The following is a 20,729-nucleotide window of genomic DNA, read 5'->3' on the forward strand; positions in this document are numbered from 1 at the left end:
AACTCCATGCGTACCAACACTGGGAAGCATTTGGAGACATATTAAGGATACTGATGGCAGTTTTCTTTTCCTCCCAAGAGGGATAATAACTTATAGTTACATCATACAGTGTGTATACTTCTTCTATCAGCTGATCAGGGAGTCACATTAGCAGTGGCCTCTATGCAATTAGTCCTATCATCCTGTCCTACAAGGTGTAACAAATGGGGAACATCAGATGCAAACGCTTATTGATTTATGTAGCATTCTAGGAGGGACAGTAATAGAATATTATTTTAATCATATTTGTCTTATTCTTTCCCATTTATTTTTCTATTTATTGGACTTAAATGTTGAGTATTACTAAGTAGAGAGGCATGAGAGTGCAACAAACAAAGAATCTTCTTATACAATGGCAAAACATATGAATATGGTAGCAAAGTGCTCTTCTCACTTTCAAGGTCTTTCAGACATTGATTAAGGAATGTGATTTTTCACATAGCACTGCAAACTAATAAACACAAATAAAATTAATAAAATTAAAGTTTCAACTAGCTCTTCATTGGGACTCACTGACTTATTGAAGTCGCTGAAATGGGTCAATGTTAGTAGGAGGAGCTTCAATTTCCAAGCTTCATTGATCAGAATCCCACTAATGGCGTAACAGTTGGGAAGGTAGGACCAACCAAAAGGCAAGTCATCACAATCAAAAGCACTCCATAAATCTCTGAGGTAACATCATTCTGATTGAAAATGTTATCCAAATGAAAGTCTCTGTCATGTTGATGAACTATTAATTGTAAATATAAGGTAGAGTCACCATAGTCCCAGAGGATCATAAGGCCTCTCTCATTAGCAAGAGATGACTGGTGGTGAGTTTAACCTGAAGGTCACCACACCTTGGTGAAGGGTTGAGAAGGAGGGACTTCATGGTAACCTCTGCCAGAGCAGGAACTGAACCTGCGCTGTTGGTGTCAATCTGCATTGAAAACCAATTGTCTAGCCAACTGAATTCACTGACCCCTACTGTTACTAGCACCTGGATAACTGTTAATTATTTTGTAGCTTTCTAAACTTTATAACTATTACTAGTACCGAGATATAAAGTTTAGAAAGCTGCAAAATATTGATGTAGCATCTTTTCTTATTCCATTTAATAAACATAAAAATGTTTCTTAAAGCAACAAAGTTATAAGGAGACATTGCTTGGTAATGTTATTAACCTCAAAAATATGAGAACTTAAACAAACACAATGAAAGTAGAGCCATTGAGAGCTTCAGCAATCATGCCATTAAGTCGATTCTATATCAGACTTGAGATGAATAACTGTTTCAAGTTATTCCTACCATTCTTTTGCCAGGCTAGAGGGAAGTTGTTTGATTGCTCTCCAATAACTTATTCAAAAAGCTATTTTTCATTTTAAAAATTTGACTATAAATTTTATCAAGTAGTTTTATAATTTATGTTCTGCAAAGGAGATGAAGGTGGATGAATCATGATCTCACAATGTAATGTTTGTGGGCAGAATTTCTGGAACATTTCCCCTTAATGATATCCTCTTTAAAACAGAGATAGTAGGAACTGCAGATGCTGGAGAATCTGAGATAACAAGGTGTAGAGCTGGATGAACACGGTAGGCCAAGCAGCATCAGAGGAGCGTGAAAGCAGAAAGTGGACTGACCTATCCCCTCCCTAACTCCCCACCTACACTCATCTTTACTGGCTTCACCCCCGCCTCTTTGACCTGTCTGCCTCCTCTCCACCTATCTTCTCCTTTATCCATCTTCTATCCGCCTCCCCCTCTCTCTCTATTTATTTCAGAATCCCCTTCCCCTCCCCCATTTCTGAAGAAGGGTCTGGGCCCAAAACGTCAGCTTTCCTGCTCCTCTGATGCTGCTTGGCCTGCTGTGTTCATCCAGCTCTACTCCTCGTTATCTCCTCTTTGAAACACTCCTCCTTCAAGGAGACTGGGAATAGAGGGACAGTCAACAAACATGAGTTGATTAAAAATGGCACCAGACTACTGACATTTTCTGTCATGCAATGTTCCTCCAAGGACATCATATTGTATCATATCATACAAAATTATCGATATCATATTGATAAAATGAAGACCTCAGACTAATCAGAAAAGAATTTTCACACACCATCTGAAATGGGGTTGGGGACCTGGTGTCATTAGTCTGTGAGTTAAAGGGACAGAAACATTGAAGTTTTTTGGAAAAACTGAAGTGACAAAAAAAATGAAGAGGCATTTATATATCACGTTTCACAACCTCAGGGTGTTCCAAAATACCTTACATTCATCTAGGAGCTTTTGAAACTTAGTCCCTGTTATAATGTAGGAATAATACTGAGAGACAGAGAAACCAGTCACACACTCACTCCTGAACACCTTTCAATAAATCACTTACAATATGGTATCATATAGTGCTGAATCCTGTTTTCACCCAATACCCACAGCTATAAGCTTTTCTGCAGGGTCATTGGAGAGTGATCAGGAACAGGAACCAAGTTAATTAATCCAAAGTTCTGTGATATTGCCCACTCACTTATTTAGAAAAGCTAATAAAATATAATAATTTGTTGTGTGGGGAATTGAATATATAAGTAGGAAGTTATATTTCAGTTATACACGCCATTGGTGAGACCACAACTGGAGCATTGCATACACATGTCTCAAGATAGGATATAAATATGGCGAAAGGAGTTCAGAGAAAATTTAGTAGACTAATACCTTTAACAGGCAGGTTGTCTTACGAGGAAATGTTGGATAGATTAGGCTTGTGACTTTAAAGTTTTGGCAAAGATCTGTAGCTGGGGTTGTGGATGAGGTTGTTGACTTGCTCACTGAGCTAGCTTGTTTTTGTTCAGACAGTTCGTCACCATGCTAGGTGACATCATCAGTGGAGCCTCTGTTGAAGTGATGTTATTCTACTCTGCTTGGAATTTATACTGTCTGGTCCGTTATGGTGAGTACTGTCATTTCCGGTTTTGTTCTGTATGGGTTTGTACGTGGGATCCAATTCTATATGTTTGTTGATTGAAGTATGGGTAGAGAACCATGCTTCTAGGAATTCCCGTGCGTGTCTATGTTTGGCTTGGGCTACCATGGTTACTTTGTCCCTGTTAAACTGACAACCTTCATTGTCTGAATGTACAGATATTAAGGAGAATTCATCGTGCCGTTTCGCTGCTAGCTGATGTTCATGTATTCTGATGGCTAGTTTCCTTCCTGTCTGTCCGATGTAATGTTTGTGGCAGTTGTTGCATGGTACTGTGTAAACCACATTCGTTCTGCATGTTGTGGGAATGGGGTCTTGAATCCTTGTAAGTGTTTGTCGTAGATTGGCTGTGGGCTACCATGATTCCTAGTGGTCTTAGGAGTCTTGTTGTCAGTTCCGATATGTTCCTGCTGTAGGGAAGTGTGGCAAGTGTGTTCGGTCGTACTGTGTCCTCCTGTTGTTGTATGTTATGTAGGCATCTGTGGATGAAGTTGCGGGGATATCTGTTGAAGGTGAGGATCTTGTACAAATGTTCTTCCTCTTCCTGGCGTAGTTCTGGAGTGTTGCAGTGTGTCCTGGCCCATTTAGGTAGTGTCCTAATGCAGCTTTGATTGTGGGTGTTGGCGTGGTTGCCGTGGAAGTTGAGGATTTGATCTGTATGGGTTGCTTTTCTGTATACTGAGGTTTGGAACTCCCCGTTTGTCAATCATTCAACCTTAACATCCAGAAACAGAAATTAATTGTCGTTTTCTTCTTCCCTTGTGAATTTAATCCCTATGAATATGCTGTTGATGAGATGGTGGATCTCTTCTAATTTGTTGTGTTTAATGATGACAAATGTGTCTATGTACCGGATCCATAGTTTAGGTTGAATGTGGGGTAGGGTGGTGTGTTCTAGTCTTTGCGTGACTGCTTCTGCAATGAGTCCTGAGATGGGTGATGCTATTGCTGTACCTTTGATCTGTTTGTATATTTGACCATTAAAGACGAAGTGTATGGTGAGGCAGAAGTCTAGTAGTTTAAGTATGTTGTCATTGCTGATGGAGCTGCTGGTCTGCATTCCTGCTTCCTCTTGTAATGTGGCCAGTGTTTCTTTGGCTAGTGGGATGTCAATTGATGTGAATAAAGCTGTGACATCAAAGGATACCATAATCTTGTCATCGCTGATTTTTATGTTCTTGCGGGTATTGGGGAAATCGGAAGCTCCACTGACGATGTCACCTAGCATGGTGACGAAATGTCTGAACAAAAACAAGCCAGCTCGGCGAGCAACCTTAGGCTTGTGACTGCTGGGGTTTAGAAGAGTAAGAGCTAACTTGATAAAAACATGCAAGAATCTACACAGTTTTAACAGGGTGGAGTTGAAAATGATGTTTCCTCTTCTGGAAGAAGTGAAAACTAAATGTCAGACTGTCTAAAACTAAAGGATTACCCATTTACGACAGAAATGAGGATATTTCTCCCCCTCACAGAGGGTCACACATTTTCGAAGCATTTTTCTGAAAGGTGGAAGGTGTTCTTTTCTGAAAGGTGTTCTTGAATATTTTGAAAAGCATAGGTAGGTTGATTCTTATGAGCATGGGGATGAAAGATTTTTGAGTAACGACAACGTGGAGTTGAAGTTGCAATTGGATCAGCCATGATCTAATTGATTTCAGAGCATACTGGAGAGGCTGAACTACCTGTTCTACTCCAAATTTATATGAGTTTACTAATTTACAAGCTTGGAGGGCTCTTTCCCTAGCCGTTTAAACAAACTGCTCAGGAAACTGAAATCATGGCACTGCAATGCCTCTGGATTAGGAAAAAAAAGTGAAATGATCTTCCCCACTTCTGGTCGGGGAAATAAAAAAATGTCAATGGTACCTAACTGTATATAGACATCAAGTTCAGGCATTTCACTTTGTTGAGCAATAGCTTGACAACATTTACCAGTTAGAGTTACATACCAAAAATAGCTTCTCAGGAGGCCAAAACAAGGAAGTCTGGAGTAGCCAACTTTAGTAGCTGCTCATTGGAGATAATAATCTGTAACAAAATTGATTGGCATTAGAAATGCACGGACTGATGAATTAAATTCAGGATTGATTTGACAAAGGAAAATCATATTTGACTAACTTGATTGAATTACTCAGTAATGTTGAAAAGGGTAGTGTAGTTGATGTTATGTAAATCGACTTTCATGTATCACTTAAATTTGTTAGCAAATTTAAAGTGAATGGGATTAAGGACACTGACAGCATGAATATGGAAGTGGATAAAGGAACAAAAAGCAGTTAGTAATAATGAACTCAGAAATAGTAAGTTGCTTTCAGACTGCAAGGAAATGCCCAGTCATGTTATCCCAGGGGTTTGGCATTAAGATCACCGATCCAGACTTGACCAAATTTCAAAACATTCAGATGATAAAACTCAAAAACAAAGTAAACAAATTGGAGCACAGTAACAGCCTTCAAGAGGAACCAGACTTCTAATATGGGCAGGCAAAATTGAAAAGAAGGACAGAGATACATACTTTCACAGGAAGGATAGAATGAAACAACATTAGCTAAGTTCTGAGGAAGGGTCACCAGACCCAAAACGTTAACTCTGTTTTCTCCTCCACAGATGCTGCCAGACCTGCTGAGCTTTTTCAGCAACTTTGTTTTTGTTCGATTTACAGCATCCGCAGTTCTTTTGGTTTTTATTTAACATTAGCTAAATGATGCAAACTTAAAGGGGCACATTAAGAGACATACAAGTAAGTACAGAAATATTAAATGACAGGATACATTCAGTCATCTGTTAAAAAGCTTTATTAATAGAGGTACAGAGTACAATAACAAGAGAGTTACGCTAAAATCTTTATAAAGCAGGTTAGGCCTCAGCAGTACAGTGTTCAAATTTGGAAACCATTCTTCAGGAACATTGTCAAAGGCTGAGAAGATACAGGAGAAATTTGAGAACAGTTTTCTACTGGCTTGGAAGAATATTTATGCTTTTGTAATAAAGCAAATAAACAGTTTTAGTGGAACTGATTGAAGGATAAATATTAGTCAGGTAACAAGATAATTTCACGGTTTTTTTTCTCATGCCCACCTGAGGCAGGGGGGTGAATAACGTGCACCAATTTAACATTTCACAGCGAAGGCAGCCTCTCAGATCATGCAGTTCAGCCTTCCTGTTGCACTGAAGCGTCAGCCTAGACGTACAGTCTCTAAAGTCTGTTTTAGAGGCAAAAGTGACATCAATGAGCCAGCTGATATACAATAAATGCAGGGTGGTGGAAATTTCTCAAAACCACCAGGAACAGTGGCTAGTTTTCAAAATCTTCAGCTCTAAGGAGAGTACTGAAAGATAGTCTGACTAGATTCAAACTTAGGCACCAAAAATGAAGACATTCTGCATTATTTTTCCCCTTAATTAAGTTGACACTAAAGAATTTCTTCCAATATGAATCACAAATCTATAAATTTGCATTTAACATGATAGTTGGGGCTGGGCAAACGTGGAATCTTCAATGAAACACATAATGCGATACAACAAATGGGTGATAAGTTCGAAAATTAAAACTACTTTAAAAGATCCAAATTTAAAATGTTAACTCGGCATCCGTACAGTGTGGGAAGAGGTCATTCGGCCCCTCGCGTCCACATTAACTCTCAAAAGGATCCCACCCGGACACACCTCTCTACCCTATCCTTGTAACCCTGCATTTCCCATTGTTAATCCATCTTGCCTGCGCGTTATTGGACTGTGGGAGGAAACTGAAGCACCCGGAGGAAACCCACGCTGACTCGGGGGAACGTGCAAACTCCACAAAACGCAGATACCCAATGCTAAAACCGAAGCCTAGCGCTGAGAGACAGCAGTGCTAACCACCGAGCCACCCTAATTCAGTAAGGAATGCAAAATCTTCAACAACCTTAGGTTAACCCAAAGTTCTTTACGGCCAATTAATTACATTTGAAGTGTAATTACTGTTTTATTGCGGACAATAGCCAATCTGCACTTTCACATCCTAACTTGTTAAGAAATGACCCAAAAAAGCGCTTCCATGAAGTTGGTCGGGGGCTGAACGTTGATTAGTACACCGGGGATAACTCCTTGACTGACTCTTCCGTGCTATGAGATCTTTCTTTGAGTCCATTAGAGGACAGGCCGGATCTTGACCCATTCATCCGAAAACAAAAATAGTACTCTGACAATTCATCAGTCCATCCCGAGTGTCGGGAATCTTTTTAAACCCGACGACCTTCTGACTTAGAAATCAGATTGCGGACTAGCGTTCTATGGTTGGTGCATCACTTAAGCGTTAAACCTCGAGAGGTCACACATCAAGCAGAAAGCGAACAGGCGCCAGGATTTCCCTTGCTCCCGACTTGTCACGCGTCCCAGACTGGGGTGGAACCAGAGGCGCCCGGCCCGCTGGCGGCTCTTTGTGCAGCGTGACCTCGGACCGCGTGACAGCCGGCTCCCTATTCAGGCACACGCTCCTTATATGGCATGGAAGGGCCGCACACCAAAATTCCATGGTTGTGACAGCCCTTGATTGGCACGGCGACTGACCAATCGAACCCCGGGAGGGGCGGGGACAGTCTCCACAGGCTAGACACAGGAGAAACGTGCCAGCCGTCATTCCAATCTGATTGACGACCATAACTACCAATGGGAAGGCGGAGAGGCGGTTGGGCTAGTCAGCTGTGGCCAATGAGGGCAAGGAGGGGGGGCGGGGAGGCTTGGTTGCGCTGTGCGGAGTGTGGAGGATTCGAATGCTGTGTTAATAAAAAGAAGCAACATTGTAGCGGTGCGGGCTGCTGGTGGATACTTTCCCTGTCGATACTCTGGGCCAGCATGGCGGAGGAGAGAGCTCAGCTGACGGCAAAGCGTCTCTGTTCCAGGCCCTTCCCCGCTTCCAGATCGTCCCAGAAACCCGCACCGACTGGGAGAACGCACCAGCCGGAGTCTCTCCTGGATGCCAGCGCTAAAATGGTGGCGGAGAAGTGGCCCTTTCAGCAAGTAGAGGAACGTTTCTCCCGCATCCCCGAGCCCGTCCAGAGACGAATTGTTTACTGGTCTTTCCCCAGGAACGAGAGGGAGATCTGCATGTACTCGTCTTTTAACTACTACTCTCCCGAGGAGACGGCAGCCGCCGCCGCGGCAGGAGGTGCAGCCGTGCCCGGGGACGATGAGAATCGCCTCCCGTTTAGGAGAGGCATTAAACTGCTGGAGAGCGGTTGTGTGGAAAATGTTCTTCAAGTAGGTGAGTGAGATTCCAAAAAAAAAGAAAAAAAATACACCATCACCACAAAAATGGATTCAGTCCAGTGACACTTCCGTTTGCATTGCCACTCCGGAGAATGTTTTTCAACTGTCTGCAAAACAAAATCCTACTTTTACCTCGCAACGTTTGAATAGTTTTTTTTTTGTAGGAATTAGCTTTGCAGCTTTGGCTTAGTTGAGAAAAATTAAAACGAAACTGTCTGACGTTTGATGCCACAAAAGGATATATTTATAGCCTTTGTCGATGTCGCTGTGTTTTTTTTAAATCGTGGGAAGAGTGGCTTTGAAGGGAGGGGGTGTTGATTTAGGGTTAGAAGAGGGCGGGGAGATAAATAAAAGCGACGCTGTGGTCCCAGGGAAAGGTGTGTGCCATAATTTAGATAAAGTCATGGACATTTTTTTTTCGCTTTGCCTCTTTGGATTACAGCTTTGTGAAGGCAAACAAAAAATGTAGCTCGCTATTTTCTCTCGCGTAAACGAAAACAAAACATAATCTGCGGTGATTTTAATTGTGTTGAGCTGTCAAAAAGGATAACGCTGCAAATTGCCTGTCAGGAATGTTCTTGACTAGAGGGGGAAATGCCAATCCAGCATTTACGCCCATAAACAGGAACAAGTTCAAATGGCGATAGTTATTAACATCTTGGTCGGGGAAGGCTGGTAGTCATGACTTTATAGCATGTCGATGTTTGGAGAGAGGTAACGCTTCGACTTTTTTTTCTGGAAATGACCACTGACCAGTAGAGCGAAACCAGGAATGAAAGGAAATGGCAGAGAGGAAGGGAGCATTGCAATTTCCATAATAAGGATCATCTCTGTCTGTAATGATGCCAAGGAAAACGTGGGTGGGGGTGTAGAAAGGAGAAGAGTGGTCAAATAACATTGACCATTTGTTTCTAATTTGTCTCACAGTCAAGTTGATTTGTTTTTATTTTGATTACGGACCGATAATCTTGTCATTTTTAATGTTTTGTTGCGTTTCTCAGAAAAATATTTGCATTATTCCAAAGGCGAATTTGGCCCTTTTTTTCCTGATTCTCATTGACGGTAGCGAACCGAACACATGGATAAATCCTTTGATGATACATTACCGATGCTTTCCACTTTGTTTTTGTTACAGTTGCCTAGTTTGACTTAATAATTTCCCTTTTTTCCTTGAGCTGTACGAGGAAAGAATATTTTAAAAGGCAAGACGATCTCGTTTGAGATGATACTTTTATTTATAAGAACTTTACCAGTAAGCTTCTCTGCATTTTTAACCGTAAAATGTGCCTTGTATTGAAAGCTGTCTTGGAAAACATCCGAGTGATGTTTGAACATTTGAGAGGTGAAACAACTTGACTGGAACTGCATAATTCCTGCAAGTTTGCACTTGTGCATTGCCCTAACTTTTTAAAAATTATTAATATATTGTGAATCAGACAGCAGAAAGCAGAGGAAGGAGGAGACAGATGTTTGTGTTTGTTTTGTTTTGTTTTTTCGTATCAGTCGTCACTTGCGTTTGGGCTTTGAGACTCATTGCTGCGGGGTCTGCGCTTGACGCTTCGCCAATGGGCTCGGTCACTTTAGTCGGCTCCTGCACTTCCGTAAAGCAAGGGCTTTCGCAACCTGGACGTTTACCACCTGAGGTTCCAGGTTGGCCAGCTGTTTGGAAGGACGTTGACAAATAAAAGGATTCATGACTTGAGTGTCCCATAGAACGTTAGCAAGGGTGCGTTTCTCGTTTTGCAAAGATTCGGGAGGAGAAAATTAAAGCTTTTTTTTCCCGGTAGTTTAATTTGTGATCAGTTAGTGGAGAGCTCTGGTGATCGAATGGGCACTTAAGTGCGAACGGCAAATTTTCCAGTACACCGTGCAAAGTAATCCGATTTGGAGGTGGGAGGCAATTACTGTTATACACAAGATGACTATATTTAAACAAGAAGTTTCAATTTAAACAATATTTTGGCTTACAAAATTCCTGCTCTAACCACTTCCTTTCTAGGGCTTTATTTAATTTGAAATATGGCTATAAAGTAATTCATTATTGCTTTTGCAGCTTACTCAATTTTAATACAAATTCTCAAATTTGTAATAACAATAAGCAATAGTTTAATTCTTGTCCACGACATGATTCTATGGACTTATTTTTCCTGGTAGATTGTAATGTTCACATAATCGTTAAATTAGGAAGGCTCCTTCTCTCTCAGAACATATCCAGAGCAGCAAAAGGCTTTATTTAAAATGTTTGACAGCATTGCTTGCTGTTTGCTGAAGAAAGAGCATGTGTTTATTTTTCAGATAGATACTTTAAATAATGAATACTGAAAAAAAAATTCCTCTTAGATTGGCAAGAAACCTGTTTGCATATGCACCTGATTATTTTGGCCACATAAATTTTTTTTAAAATAGAAATTGATGAATAGTTAACTATGTTAAGCTGTTTGCCAATGAAATATTTAAAAGCTATTAATTTGGCAAATGACTTTACATTTTTATTTACATTTTTCCCATTGACACACACATTAAAAATTGGTTTTAAGAATAGTCTTTTCTATCTTTTTCACTCATTCCCCTTTCTTGGGAATATGTATTCATTGCGTTTGTATGGTTGTTGAGGACCTGCTTGATCTCCAGTATCTCACTAAGTGTCCATGTATTAGCCTTTGCAGGGGGAGTTCACGAAACCATTTTACTGCAAGTGGGTGAAGGATATAGTTGGACCTCAATGGCCACACACATCCAGTAGGGATCATTGAAAAGCAATCAGAAGGAGCGCACCTGGTTGATTTTTCCCTTGCCTATCCTAGGGGTACAGGAGCTGATTGAAGTGCTGTTATTGATGTCCTGACTGAGTTCAGCTAACACTCTGCAATCTGGAAATTGAATGTGGGAGGTTGATCTGCATGACACAATCACTTACTGAGTGAACTTGTTGAGCCATCGAAGGCATTTGTTTCATGTAAACAAAATTTTAATTGGTAAATATTTCAATGTGAAACATTTGGAAACAAATGATGTTTTGGATAGTGTTTTATGCTATTATAGAAGGTTTTTTTGGTATGGTGGTTCAGCTTGTACCAAGTTCTAGCCCAGAATCTATGTTTTGAATAAGAATGCGCCAGAAATTTTTCCTGTACAAGATGAATTTGAGAAACCTCCTCCAGAAAGTAGTTTTTAATCCTGTATTACGAACATGATCGCATGTCAAATGTACTTAATTGACAACCATTGGATTTCTCAAAGCACATTACAGCCAGTGTGCCAAATAAATGAAGGTGTTTATTTTTCTAGTTAGTTTTCAGAATAGTTCAATTGAACACTTTGACAGTTAGACAAAGTTGAACTTTTTGTTTATATTCCAATAGTTACAGCTATGAAATGCAAATATTACACAAATTATTCAGTAAATTGAACATGCAGAAATGCAAGATTAATTTTGAATTGACCAAGTTATGAATGACTTAAAGCGTTAAATAGTTAGAAATTGAAATGCTCCAGTTTTGAAGCAATGCATTTCTACATCAGAATTAAATTTTAGATTCATTTGAAGATCATATATACATATTATTCTGTGTAGTAACCAAAATTCTTTAATTCTATATATTCAAAAAAATGAATTAATCTCAGGTTTTTAAATTTTAAGAGGATAATTTTGAAGCTCTTTGTGGAAGCCAAAACTGTGGAAGCCAAAACTTCGAAAGCTGAAAATATTTTCTGAAAGCAAATGGTTTTAATACTTTGAGTTTCTTTCAGGTCTGTTAGTAGGGGAAGTATGCAACTTATAATAACAATGATTTAGTATCAAATGGTTGTCAGAGGAGAAATAAAAGATTGAACTGTTGATGATAATGCATGAAGCTCAGTAAATTTGTAAAAGAGGGGAGCTGCAGGCCAACAATAATGAAATGAATTTAAGTTCAGTATTTTGACATCTTAGACTTGAGTTATTATTACAATACAGTATTATTCAGAGACATTTGCAAATATTTAGAATAGGATCTTTTTTGTCACAGCCTGCAGTTTATTACTGCAAAAGTGTGTGATAAAACATTTTTTGTATTGCAGGTAGTGTTTGCGTGCCTTATTAATGTTGAACAAAGTAATTGGTATAGGTTTAAATGACTGCTCCTCTCTTCAGAGATTTTACAGTTGCTTACAAGTCAAAATAAAAATATTGATCTGCATTTTTGACAGTTCAACATTTTTCGGTCTACATGTTTTTACTGCATAAAGCAAAGACTGTTCCATTTGTATTGAAGTGGTGGTAAGGTCTGGCTGTACTTCTTAAATTTCTCTGGATGACCTCTATAGTTTTATCACCTTACAGTAAACATCAGGTTTATCTGTTGCAGTCTTCTGTCTGGGAAGTGTAGTAATGACATGAATTACTGGAATATGTAGAAAATACACTTGGATGTGGTATCCTGAAGTTTCTGCTGGATTACAGCTTTATTTATTTATCAGTGCCTTGTCTGATATTGACTAAACCAGCAAACAATTGAAATATGTTGAGCACAGATCATGATTTTGAACTATTTTTGTGCTGGTTTATTGAGCATATCGTGGAGGCTAGTCCTATCCTGAAAATTGATGCCAGGCTCAAATGAAATTAATCACGGTAGCCAGTTTCTGCTAATTATCTCTGTTTGCTGGCCTTTAAGAAGGTATTTAGATTAAATCTTTTTTAGATTCAAGGTCACTACTAGTTACGTTTTGTCAAATATTTAAGGTATTAATTTAGTTAGAAACTAACTACTGTACAAATAAACTATGAAATGATCATGTAATTAAGTCAATTTCAATTGTTTAAAATTAGTTCACACTCAGCTGGTGGACTCTGAATAAATCTGCTTACTTTTCATGACAAATACATTTTCAGCTGTAGGAATAAAATTGCACCATGTTATTGCTAAATAAAAACCAAAAGAACTGCAGATGCAGTAAATCAGGAACAAAAACAGAAGTTGCTGGTAAAGCTCAGCAGGTCTGGCAGCAGAAGAAAAATCAGAGTTAATGTTTTGGGTCCGGTGACCCTTCCTTAGAACAGAGGAGGTTACTGCTGTTTAATGTAGGAAAGAATTTTAAAATTCTGATTGCTGGATTGTGCCAATTCGGAAAGACTTCATGCACCCAAAATTTGAAATTCTGCTCCAGGATTTTAGATAATGATGAGTTGAATGAATCCAGTTGTTTGAGAAAAAAGTGCACTGTACGCCGGCTGTTATTTGTAATCAGTAAATAAAATTTAAATTAACATTTGTGTTTGATCATCTCATTGAATAGCTACCAAGCAAGTTTTGATTATATTGTGGCTAAAATTGATGAACAATGTTTGCTATCTCTAGTACAGTTGTATTAACAGTTATCAAAGTGAAAATGTTAGACACCTGGAGATCAATGTGATGTGATGTAAAATGATTTAAAACTTCGCAGAGAAACTACACTATCTTGATCATGATTCGTTGTATCAAACAGTATAGCCCTCGATAGAAAGATTCATTTGCTGTGCCGGTGCTTTAACTTCGAGATAGGCACGATTTCTGAGCATGACCAGACTCAGCAAATCAGAGGATGCACTGGTTGTTTAAAAGGGGCTGGAGGGCAGTGACTGCTTGATGTTTTGGGTGAAGAATAATGCAATAAACTTAAAACTGCAGCAAATTGCCTAAAATAAAAGCTGCTTTTGTATTTGCAGTGAGGACTTTAGAAGAAAAGAAATTAATTCAAACTCTTTAATGTCTGGGCAGTGCAGCATTACATTGTAATTGCATAAAAATGCAAAGTGTGGGGGAAGGAGAAGAACTAAAAACTGGGAAATTGAATCAAACTTGCAGCTGGACGTATGATTGAACAGTCAATGGGATGAGATCGAGTGACATCATTCAAACTGGATCCCATTCAGATAAACAAAATAAGTAAAAGGATTTGGTCTGATTAGAAAAAAAAACAGTCTTCTATTTTAGCACAGGGCTGCCTCTCATCATTAGTGTTTGTGTGAAAATGTAAATGCATATTAAGAGCAAATATTTTCACGTGAAGAAATATCTTTTGTTCTCATGTCCCTAGAATGTAGGAAACATATTTTGTCTCTTTTTGAAGGATTTTGAAGCATTTGCTCTGATATTTTAAAGGCTTAATATTGCAATAAGATCCTTCCTAAATTAACAATTATTTTTACAATTTAATTGAAGCAACGTCAATTATAGCGCTTTTTAAACAAAATGTCTTGGTGATTGCCATTGTTCATTTGAGCCTAGTGTATATCAGCAAGGCCAGTGGAGAATTGCAACTAAGTCCATGTCTACACATGCATTCCCAGCAGGGGTCACTGGTTAGTCGTGTGGATTGGGAAACCTGGCTGCTATTTCCAATATTTCTTCCATACCCAGGCACATGGAGGACAGTTGTTGGACCCAATCACAGTCCAGCTAAGAGCTAATCCACCACAGACCAATGATCAAACTTGGCATGTTTTTTGTCTATATGACTCAGCACCACAATAGGCAGTGCATTTAGCCAATGAGCTATTGGGAGTACCAAAATGGTAACGTTTTTAAAGAAGCAGGATAAAACTGCTTACGCAATAGTTTATCCTATTTAAGACATTAAGAGCCTATAATATTAACAATTTCTATTACATAGACTGCATTGTTTTCTTTTTAACGTAGAAGTGGTACTTGTGCTGCATATTTCTAAATGCAGTTTGAAAATGGGGCTCATTTAGAATTTCATGTGAACAACTGACACTGTACAATATTCCATCAACATAATATTTATCTTAAGAGAACAATAGATACTGGCAGTTGTTACCAGAACTAAAGTATGCAGACATTTTGCATATATTTTGATTGTGTTTACCTTGAGTAATACTGTGGAATGAACTGATTTGAGTTGGCTGAAAGATTTTGTTAAAGGTAGATGTGAACAAGCTATGAACTCTGGCAAGAAAATTGGGAACAAGGGACAGCATCATCTTAAAATTATTTTGGCTATTCTGAGAAACACAAAGGATAGTAAAAAAAAAAAAAAGTTGGTACACTCTTTCTCCAAAGAGATTGATGGAATGTTGAGTTTTGAAGACAAGATGTATTTTTCTTGGATTTAGGGAATCAAGCATTATGAAACAAAATTAGAACAATAGAATTGCTGTGCAAATCAACCAAGCTCAAATTGAATATAGGAGGATACCTGAGGGGCTGAATGGGCTAATCCTATTTCTGTGTCTTTAAAACATAATAAATCAAGAATCAAATGATAAAATTCAAATGGTTTGTCACCATTGTCTGAACTCCTTGATTAGGTTACTGCCTTGAAAGGAAGGCAGTCTATTTATTAAAATTGTTTTTGGGATTTCCGATATAAAAGCGTAGTTCAGCGTTTGGTTTGCTTGGTCTTGATGCTTGATAATGTTTGCGCTGCAGGATTAATAACTCATGTCGGTATGTGGAGAAATAATTTGCCATTTTGTCATGGGGGACTGGAGCATTGGCTAGTGTCCCGTACCTTTTTAACCTTAGTATGGAAATAAAGTACTTTGTTCATAGCAGTGTCAGTATTTTATTTATGTTAAAGGAATAAACATGCACAATTAATTAATTTACTTATTATATTAATTAATTTTTCACACAGGAAAGTGGCAGCTCTGTCCTGCTGGCTTTCACTCGAAACGTGACTTCTGCTGAGGTCTGCTGCAGTGATTCAATCTTGACATTTTAAAACAATGAATAATTCCATGTGTGTGAAAGTATTTGTTTTTCAATGGTAATACAGTATCTGGGGATAGAACACTAGGGAACCAGGCCTGTGGTGCCTGGCATCCTCAATCTCCAAAGTGATAATGTCAATACTCATTTAAAACAAAAAATCTACACAAGATTTTAAAGTGGGCATTAGCCATGCGCCTCACATCCCATGTATAAATAAAACAATAAAACTTTAAAAGTATTCTTGATGTTGGGTTCTTCGTAGAACACACTCGGTAATTAGTTTAAATAAGTAAGAGAAGCAAATCTTCCTATTTGTCATTTATAGTTGAATTGCAAAAAAAGTCTGTTGAGGGTAATGATTAAGGCTCAACAACTTCACTTTCCTTGACCTACAAGATGAGTTTAAAAACAGAAATAAACCAGATAAAACTTGAAAATATTGGAATATGCATACTGTACTTATTGTGACGTATGCACCTGGATCTCCTGATACACACTTCTTCATTTTGTCTGATTTGTTGTGCAGTATTAATGTGAAGTATTTCACCTGCCTGTGTCATGTGGGCAATGTTCTCGGAGGAGAATGTAGCTAATAGTGCTTGTTCAATGCTATACCACTGATAGTAGTCAAAGCTGTTTTGAGTTAATTCAGCTATATTGTCCAGATTAATCTTTTGGCACAAAAGTTATTTGTTAATTCATGATTTTTTTCTGGTTCTATTGGAATTTGGGTGGAGTAGGGAATATTGAAATGAAAACAAATTAGGCTTAGTTATAATAATTTTGTACTGGGGAGGTTTGTGTGGAATTCACATAGCTAATTAGAACCTGATTTGTTGCACTAATTTGATTGTTATAGAAATAGCTATACATTAAAAATACAGGCTTAAATTTCTTTAACTGGAAATGTTAGTGAAAATTGGATCTAGATTGCACCAATATCTACACCAATGATTTGCAACGGAATATCCAAAAAAAACTTTGAATACAGTAGAATGTGTGACCCTGTATTAAACAAGTGAAAATTGTCATGTTTAAGAGTCTCAGGAAGGCGTCATAGTTCAACTCATCCTCCATCTTGAAAACAATCTTTGTTTCAAAACTTAACTTTTTACATAATCAAATATAATTTATGTAAATTAGACAATGCTTAAGAAAGTAAGTGTGGAAGTTATTAAAATTAAAATTTCAATCAGAATAATTCTGGTGCTGTGAAGGTATATTTAAAGATACTGAAAATTGATTTCAGTTCTAGTTAGAGGAAATAAAATAATATTCTGTAAAATCCAGGAATGTAGCTTTGAGCTGGCAGAAATACAGCAAACTTGCGCTTTTGTATGGATTGGAGCTATCTTAATGTGTGACAGAGGGTTTTGGTGTAGAGCGCACAGAATCATCACGTACGATTTAGAATGTCGCATCTAACAGAAAAATCAGAGGAAATTGCCATCTATGGCTGAACATCAAAGATCTTTAATGCCAAAAATCAGCATTATGCTAGTCGTCTTCTGTTGATGTGTTCCAAGTTTCCAGAAATTCTGTGTCAGAATAACATCTTTACACTGGTAATGTTGAGCACTTTGTGTGCAGCTATATCTGAGAACACGCCTGGGAGCAGGGAGTGGATGAAGTTTGCAAAACAAATGTTGACTTGCCTGACTTTCATCTTCAATCTTGGGATTCCTTGCCCAGGTCTAATTAAGATTCTTATCTGCTCAGTACATTTTAAATTCAGCTATGAATTGGCAAATACAGCTTCAGTTATCTCATGTGCATAGCAATAAATGCATATTTTTGCAAAGCACATGCAGAACTCGGTTGTCTGTTCTGAGTTTGGTGGTGAGTTGAATGTTTGTCAGTAGAAGCTTAAAGCTTTCTTTTAATACATACAAAGGGATTTGCATCTAACCTTTTTTTACAGTGTGCTTGGCCTTTTTTTCCTTTTATTATAATAAACCTAAGAAGCAAATCCTTAAAAATAGGCTGATCCTCCTTTCCCATAGCACTGTTTAATGCTGCTGTGTTCTTAGATATTAATATTTTATGTATATTTTAATTTGAGTTGGGTTTCTAAAACAGATTCTTGTTCTCATGCGTGACAGCTGTACCCCATGCTGCGAATGGCCATTAAATTATGTGAATAATCCACAGCGGATCAGCTGTCACATACAGGATGCATTTGATCCTTGGTCTGTAGCTGTCCATTAATGAGTCCTGACAACGGCCAATGGGTAGGTTCAGTGCCGCATACAGTGGGATTTTGTTTAGCCTTGACCCAAATATTTTGAAGAGTATTGTCTATAGTGAAATGACCTGGAGATGGATGATTTGGCCATGGATAAATGAAAAAAAAAACAGCATAGCTTCATTGTTAACTATACTTCTAAAACAGTGTAGTCCTGGCGAATAAGGTCACCTGTATTGTGTCTCACTTGAATTTTTACAGCTAGGGTAAGTTGCATTTTTATACACTCTGTTAGTAGATGTACTAAATCTGTGCATTGAGCTTCCTTGTATAATAGAACTTGTAGCTGGATCTTCTTTCGTTTAGCTGTAAAGTATAATTATTTATTCAAGAAAGAATAAGTAACAGGGGATATGTCTGTTTTGGCCAATCCACAAAGTTCTGCTTGAGATTTCATTTTAAAAAAATTCTTTTATTTTTGTGCAGTCACAAACCCAGAATGCAGTTTCTGTCATCTAATCTTGCGTCGCCCTATAAAAACACTAGTTTCTGCAGGCGTGCAATTACTATTTGAGGTGTTGTGATCCTGGACGAGCCCCCAAAATATGATCCCATTTATGAGAATAATGGACAAGTTGGATCATTATGATCTAACTTGATAGGGGAATGTGTGAAAGAATCAAAGCGAAGAAAATGAGTAGCAGGGTTTCAGTGTGGAATTCAAATGCCAAAAGAATCATTGTACAAACGTGAACAACATAAACATAATGCTGATGTTTAAATAGATGGACTAAACAAGGTATGATTCTAAACCAAATATTATATATACAACATGGATTATGACATTCAGGATTAACATGAGGTAAATAGGAATTAACTAACAAACAACAGTTGATCACTTTGATCGGCCTATAACATAGATCCAACCCAAATGTTAGTGACTTTTAGGCCACAAAATCTCACTAAAACTTTCTCCTTTGCAAGAGATTCCAATTCTTCAGTTTCGAAGATCTGAAATTGGGTCACCATCAAAGCCCTCTTAATTGGACTGGTTCAACAACCGCTCACGTCTTGGTTGTCCAGTCTCTTCCTTTTGAGACCAAGTTAGTCAGGAATCTTGAGGATGCTTCCAAAAATTTAATTACCAGCAAAATTTCAGCTTTTATCAATCAGCTAGTGTCACAGAACTGCTGCTGAATTTCTCTAAGCTTCTATCATTCTCAGCTGCATCAAGCAAATACTGGTGGGGGCTTCCTTCACCCCACTTTCAGAAGCACTGAACTATCAGTAGCTCTCGGAGCTGTTTCTCAACCCTAACCCTTTTCCATTGTATGAACCCCCACTCCCTGGGACTGAAATACTTCACTGCACCAGCACTCTCCCAGCTTCAAACTACAGCTCACTTCTCCCAGTAAACACAGATAAAATGTAACCAGGGAAATCATCCTAATTTTCATTCAGGTCTGTGATGATGTAACCTACTCTGAACTATCCTTATCTTGACTTTTAGTTTAATTAATCTTCATTTGGAATTTCTTTGCGTTTACGGAATACGTTTTTTTAACTAACTTAGCTTCAAATCCTGTGACAAAACAATTTCTCTGGACTCTCATAAGTTGTGTAAGCAACATGTGTCCAGCTCAGCAAACACAACAGCCAGTTCTGATCTAACCTTTTTAGCTGGTAACCTGTTAAAGCAACGTAACCAACCTTTTAAGGTGCCTCAGTTGCATCAATGCCTTTTCTGCTGTTAAACTTTAATTCTTAATAGTAAAGATTACATACTAAAATACAAAAACCATGCATAACAAAATACCTTTTCAAAATATTCTTCCCTTGTGCACTAAGAAACTTGCAGTTAACTGGTGTTTTTACTACAGTTGTAAATGTTATGATCTTCTCCATATCTAAGTATTCATGTGATCTTCTAAGATGTAGATTAAGAATGGAATGCTCATTACCTTTTTCTTAAACTTCTGACACCAAATCTTGAAAATGCTGTGTTATGTTCAAACCATTGGCTTGTCTGAGATCGACTAAAATCTTGCATGTCAAAGGTCAATTCTGAGACTTACCAGACATTGAGGCATGAAATCATTTGGGAATCCTACACTTTACTACACCAAACGTCATAATAATTCCATATTACTTTTTAAACTACAGGTGCTGTACAAAACTTGAATCCTTTTGCTGCATGTTATTCAAGTCAATGAAAATTTTAATTGGATAAGGTGATTGCCTTATTTGTGGTGCCTAGTCTGTCTTTCAGTGCAGTTTAACTTGAGGCTCCAGTAAGGGTTTACTTTGAAATCATTCTATGTTTCTGTGGGGTGATGAGAAAGGGAATGCAAGATGATAATTCTTTGATGCAGGAAGAATTTATAATGTTGGTGTAACACTAACATGTTTTGCAAACTCTCTGAATGATTTTGGGAATTATATTGTTGAAGTTAAGTTAAGTTGTAGTTAAGTAATAATAAGGCCATTCGTTATGATTACATTTTTAAACAAGCTAAATTACTTTGGGTTAGTTAAGCCAAATCGCTGTAAGCTTCAGCTGCATTCAGTAAAATATGTTACTAATTATTTGTTCACAGATTACATTTGAA

The 20,729-nt window shown here is 38.0% G+C and overlaps 1 protein-coding gene across 1 annotated transcript in view; it reads left to right on the forward strand.

Moving 5' to 3' along the window:
* Positions 1–7,652: 7,652 nt before the first annotated feature.
* Positions 7,653–20,729, forward strand: part of zswim5 (zinc finger, SWIM-type containing 5) — a 233,888-nt gene continuing 220,811 nt past the window's right edge. Inside the window, exon 1 of the mRNA XM_048602004.1 lies at positions 7,653–8,227. Coding sequence (XP_048457961.1) covers positions 7,675–8,227 — 553 coding nt within the window. The 5' untranslated portion in view covers positions 7,653–7,674. The remainder of the gene's footprint in view (positions 8,228–20,729) is intronic.

The sequence above is a fragment of the Rhincodon typus genome, chromosome 10 (assembly GCF_021869965.1).
Source record: "Rhincodon typus isolate 14 chromosome 10, sRhiTyp1.1, whole genome shotgun sequence".
In the NCBI taxonomy this organism is placed as follows: domain Eukaryota; kingdom Metazoa; phylum Chordata; class Chondrichthyes; order Orectolobiformes; family Rhincodontidae; genus Rhincodon; species Rhincodon typus.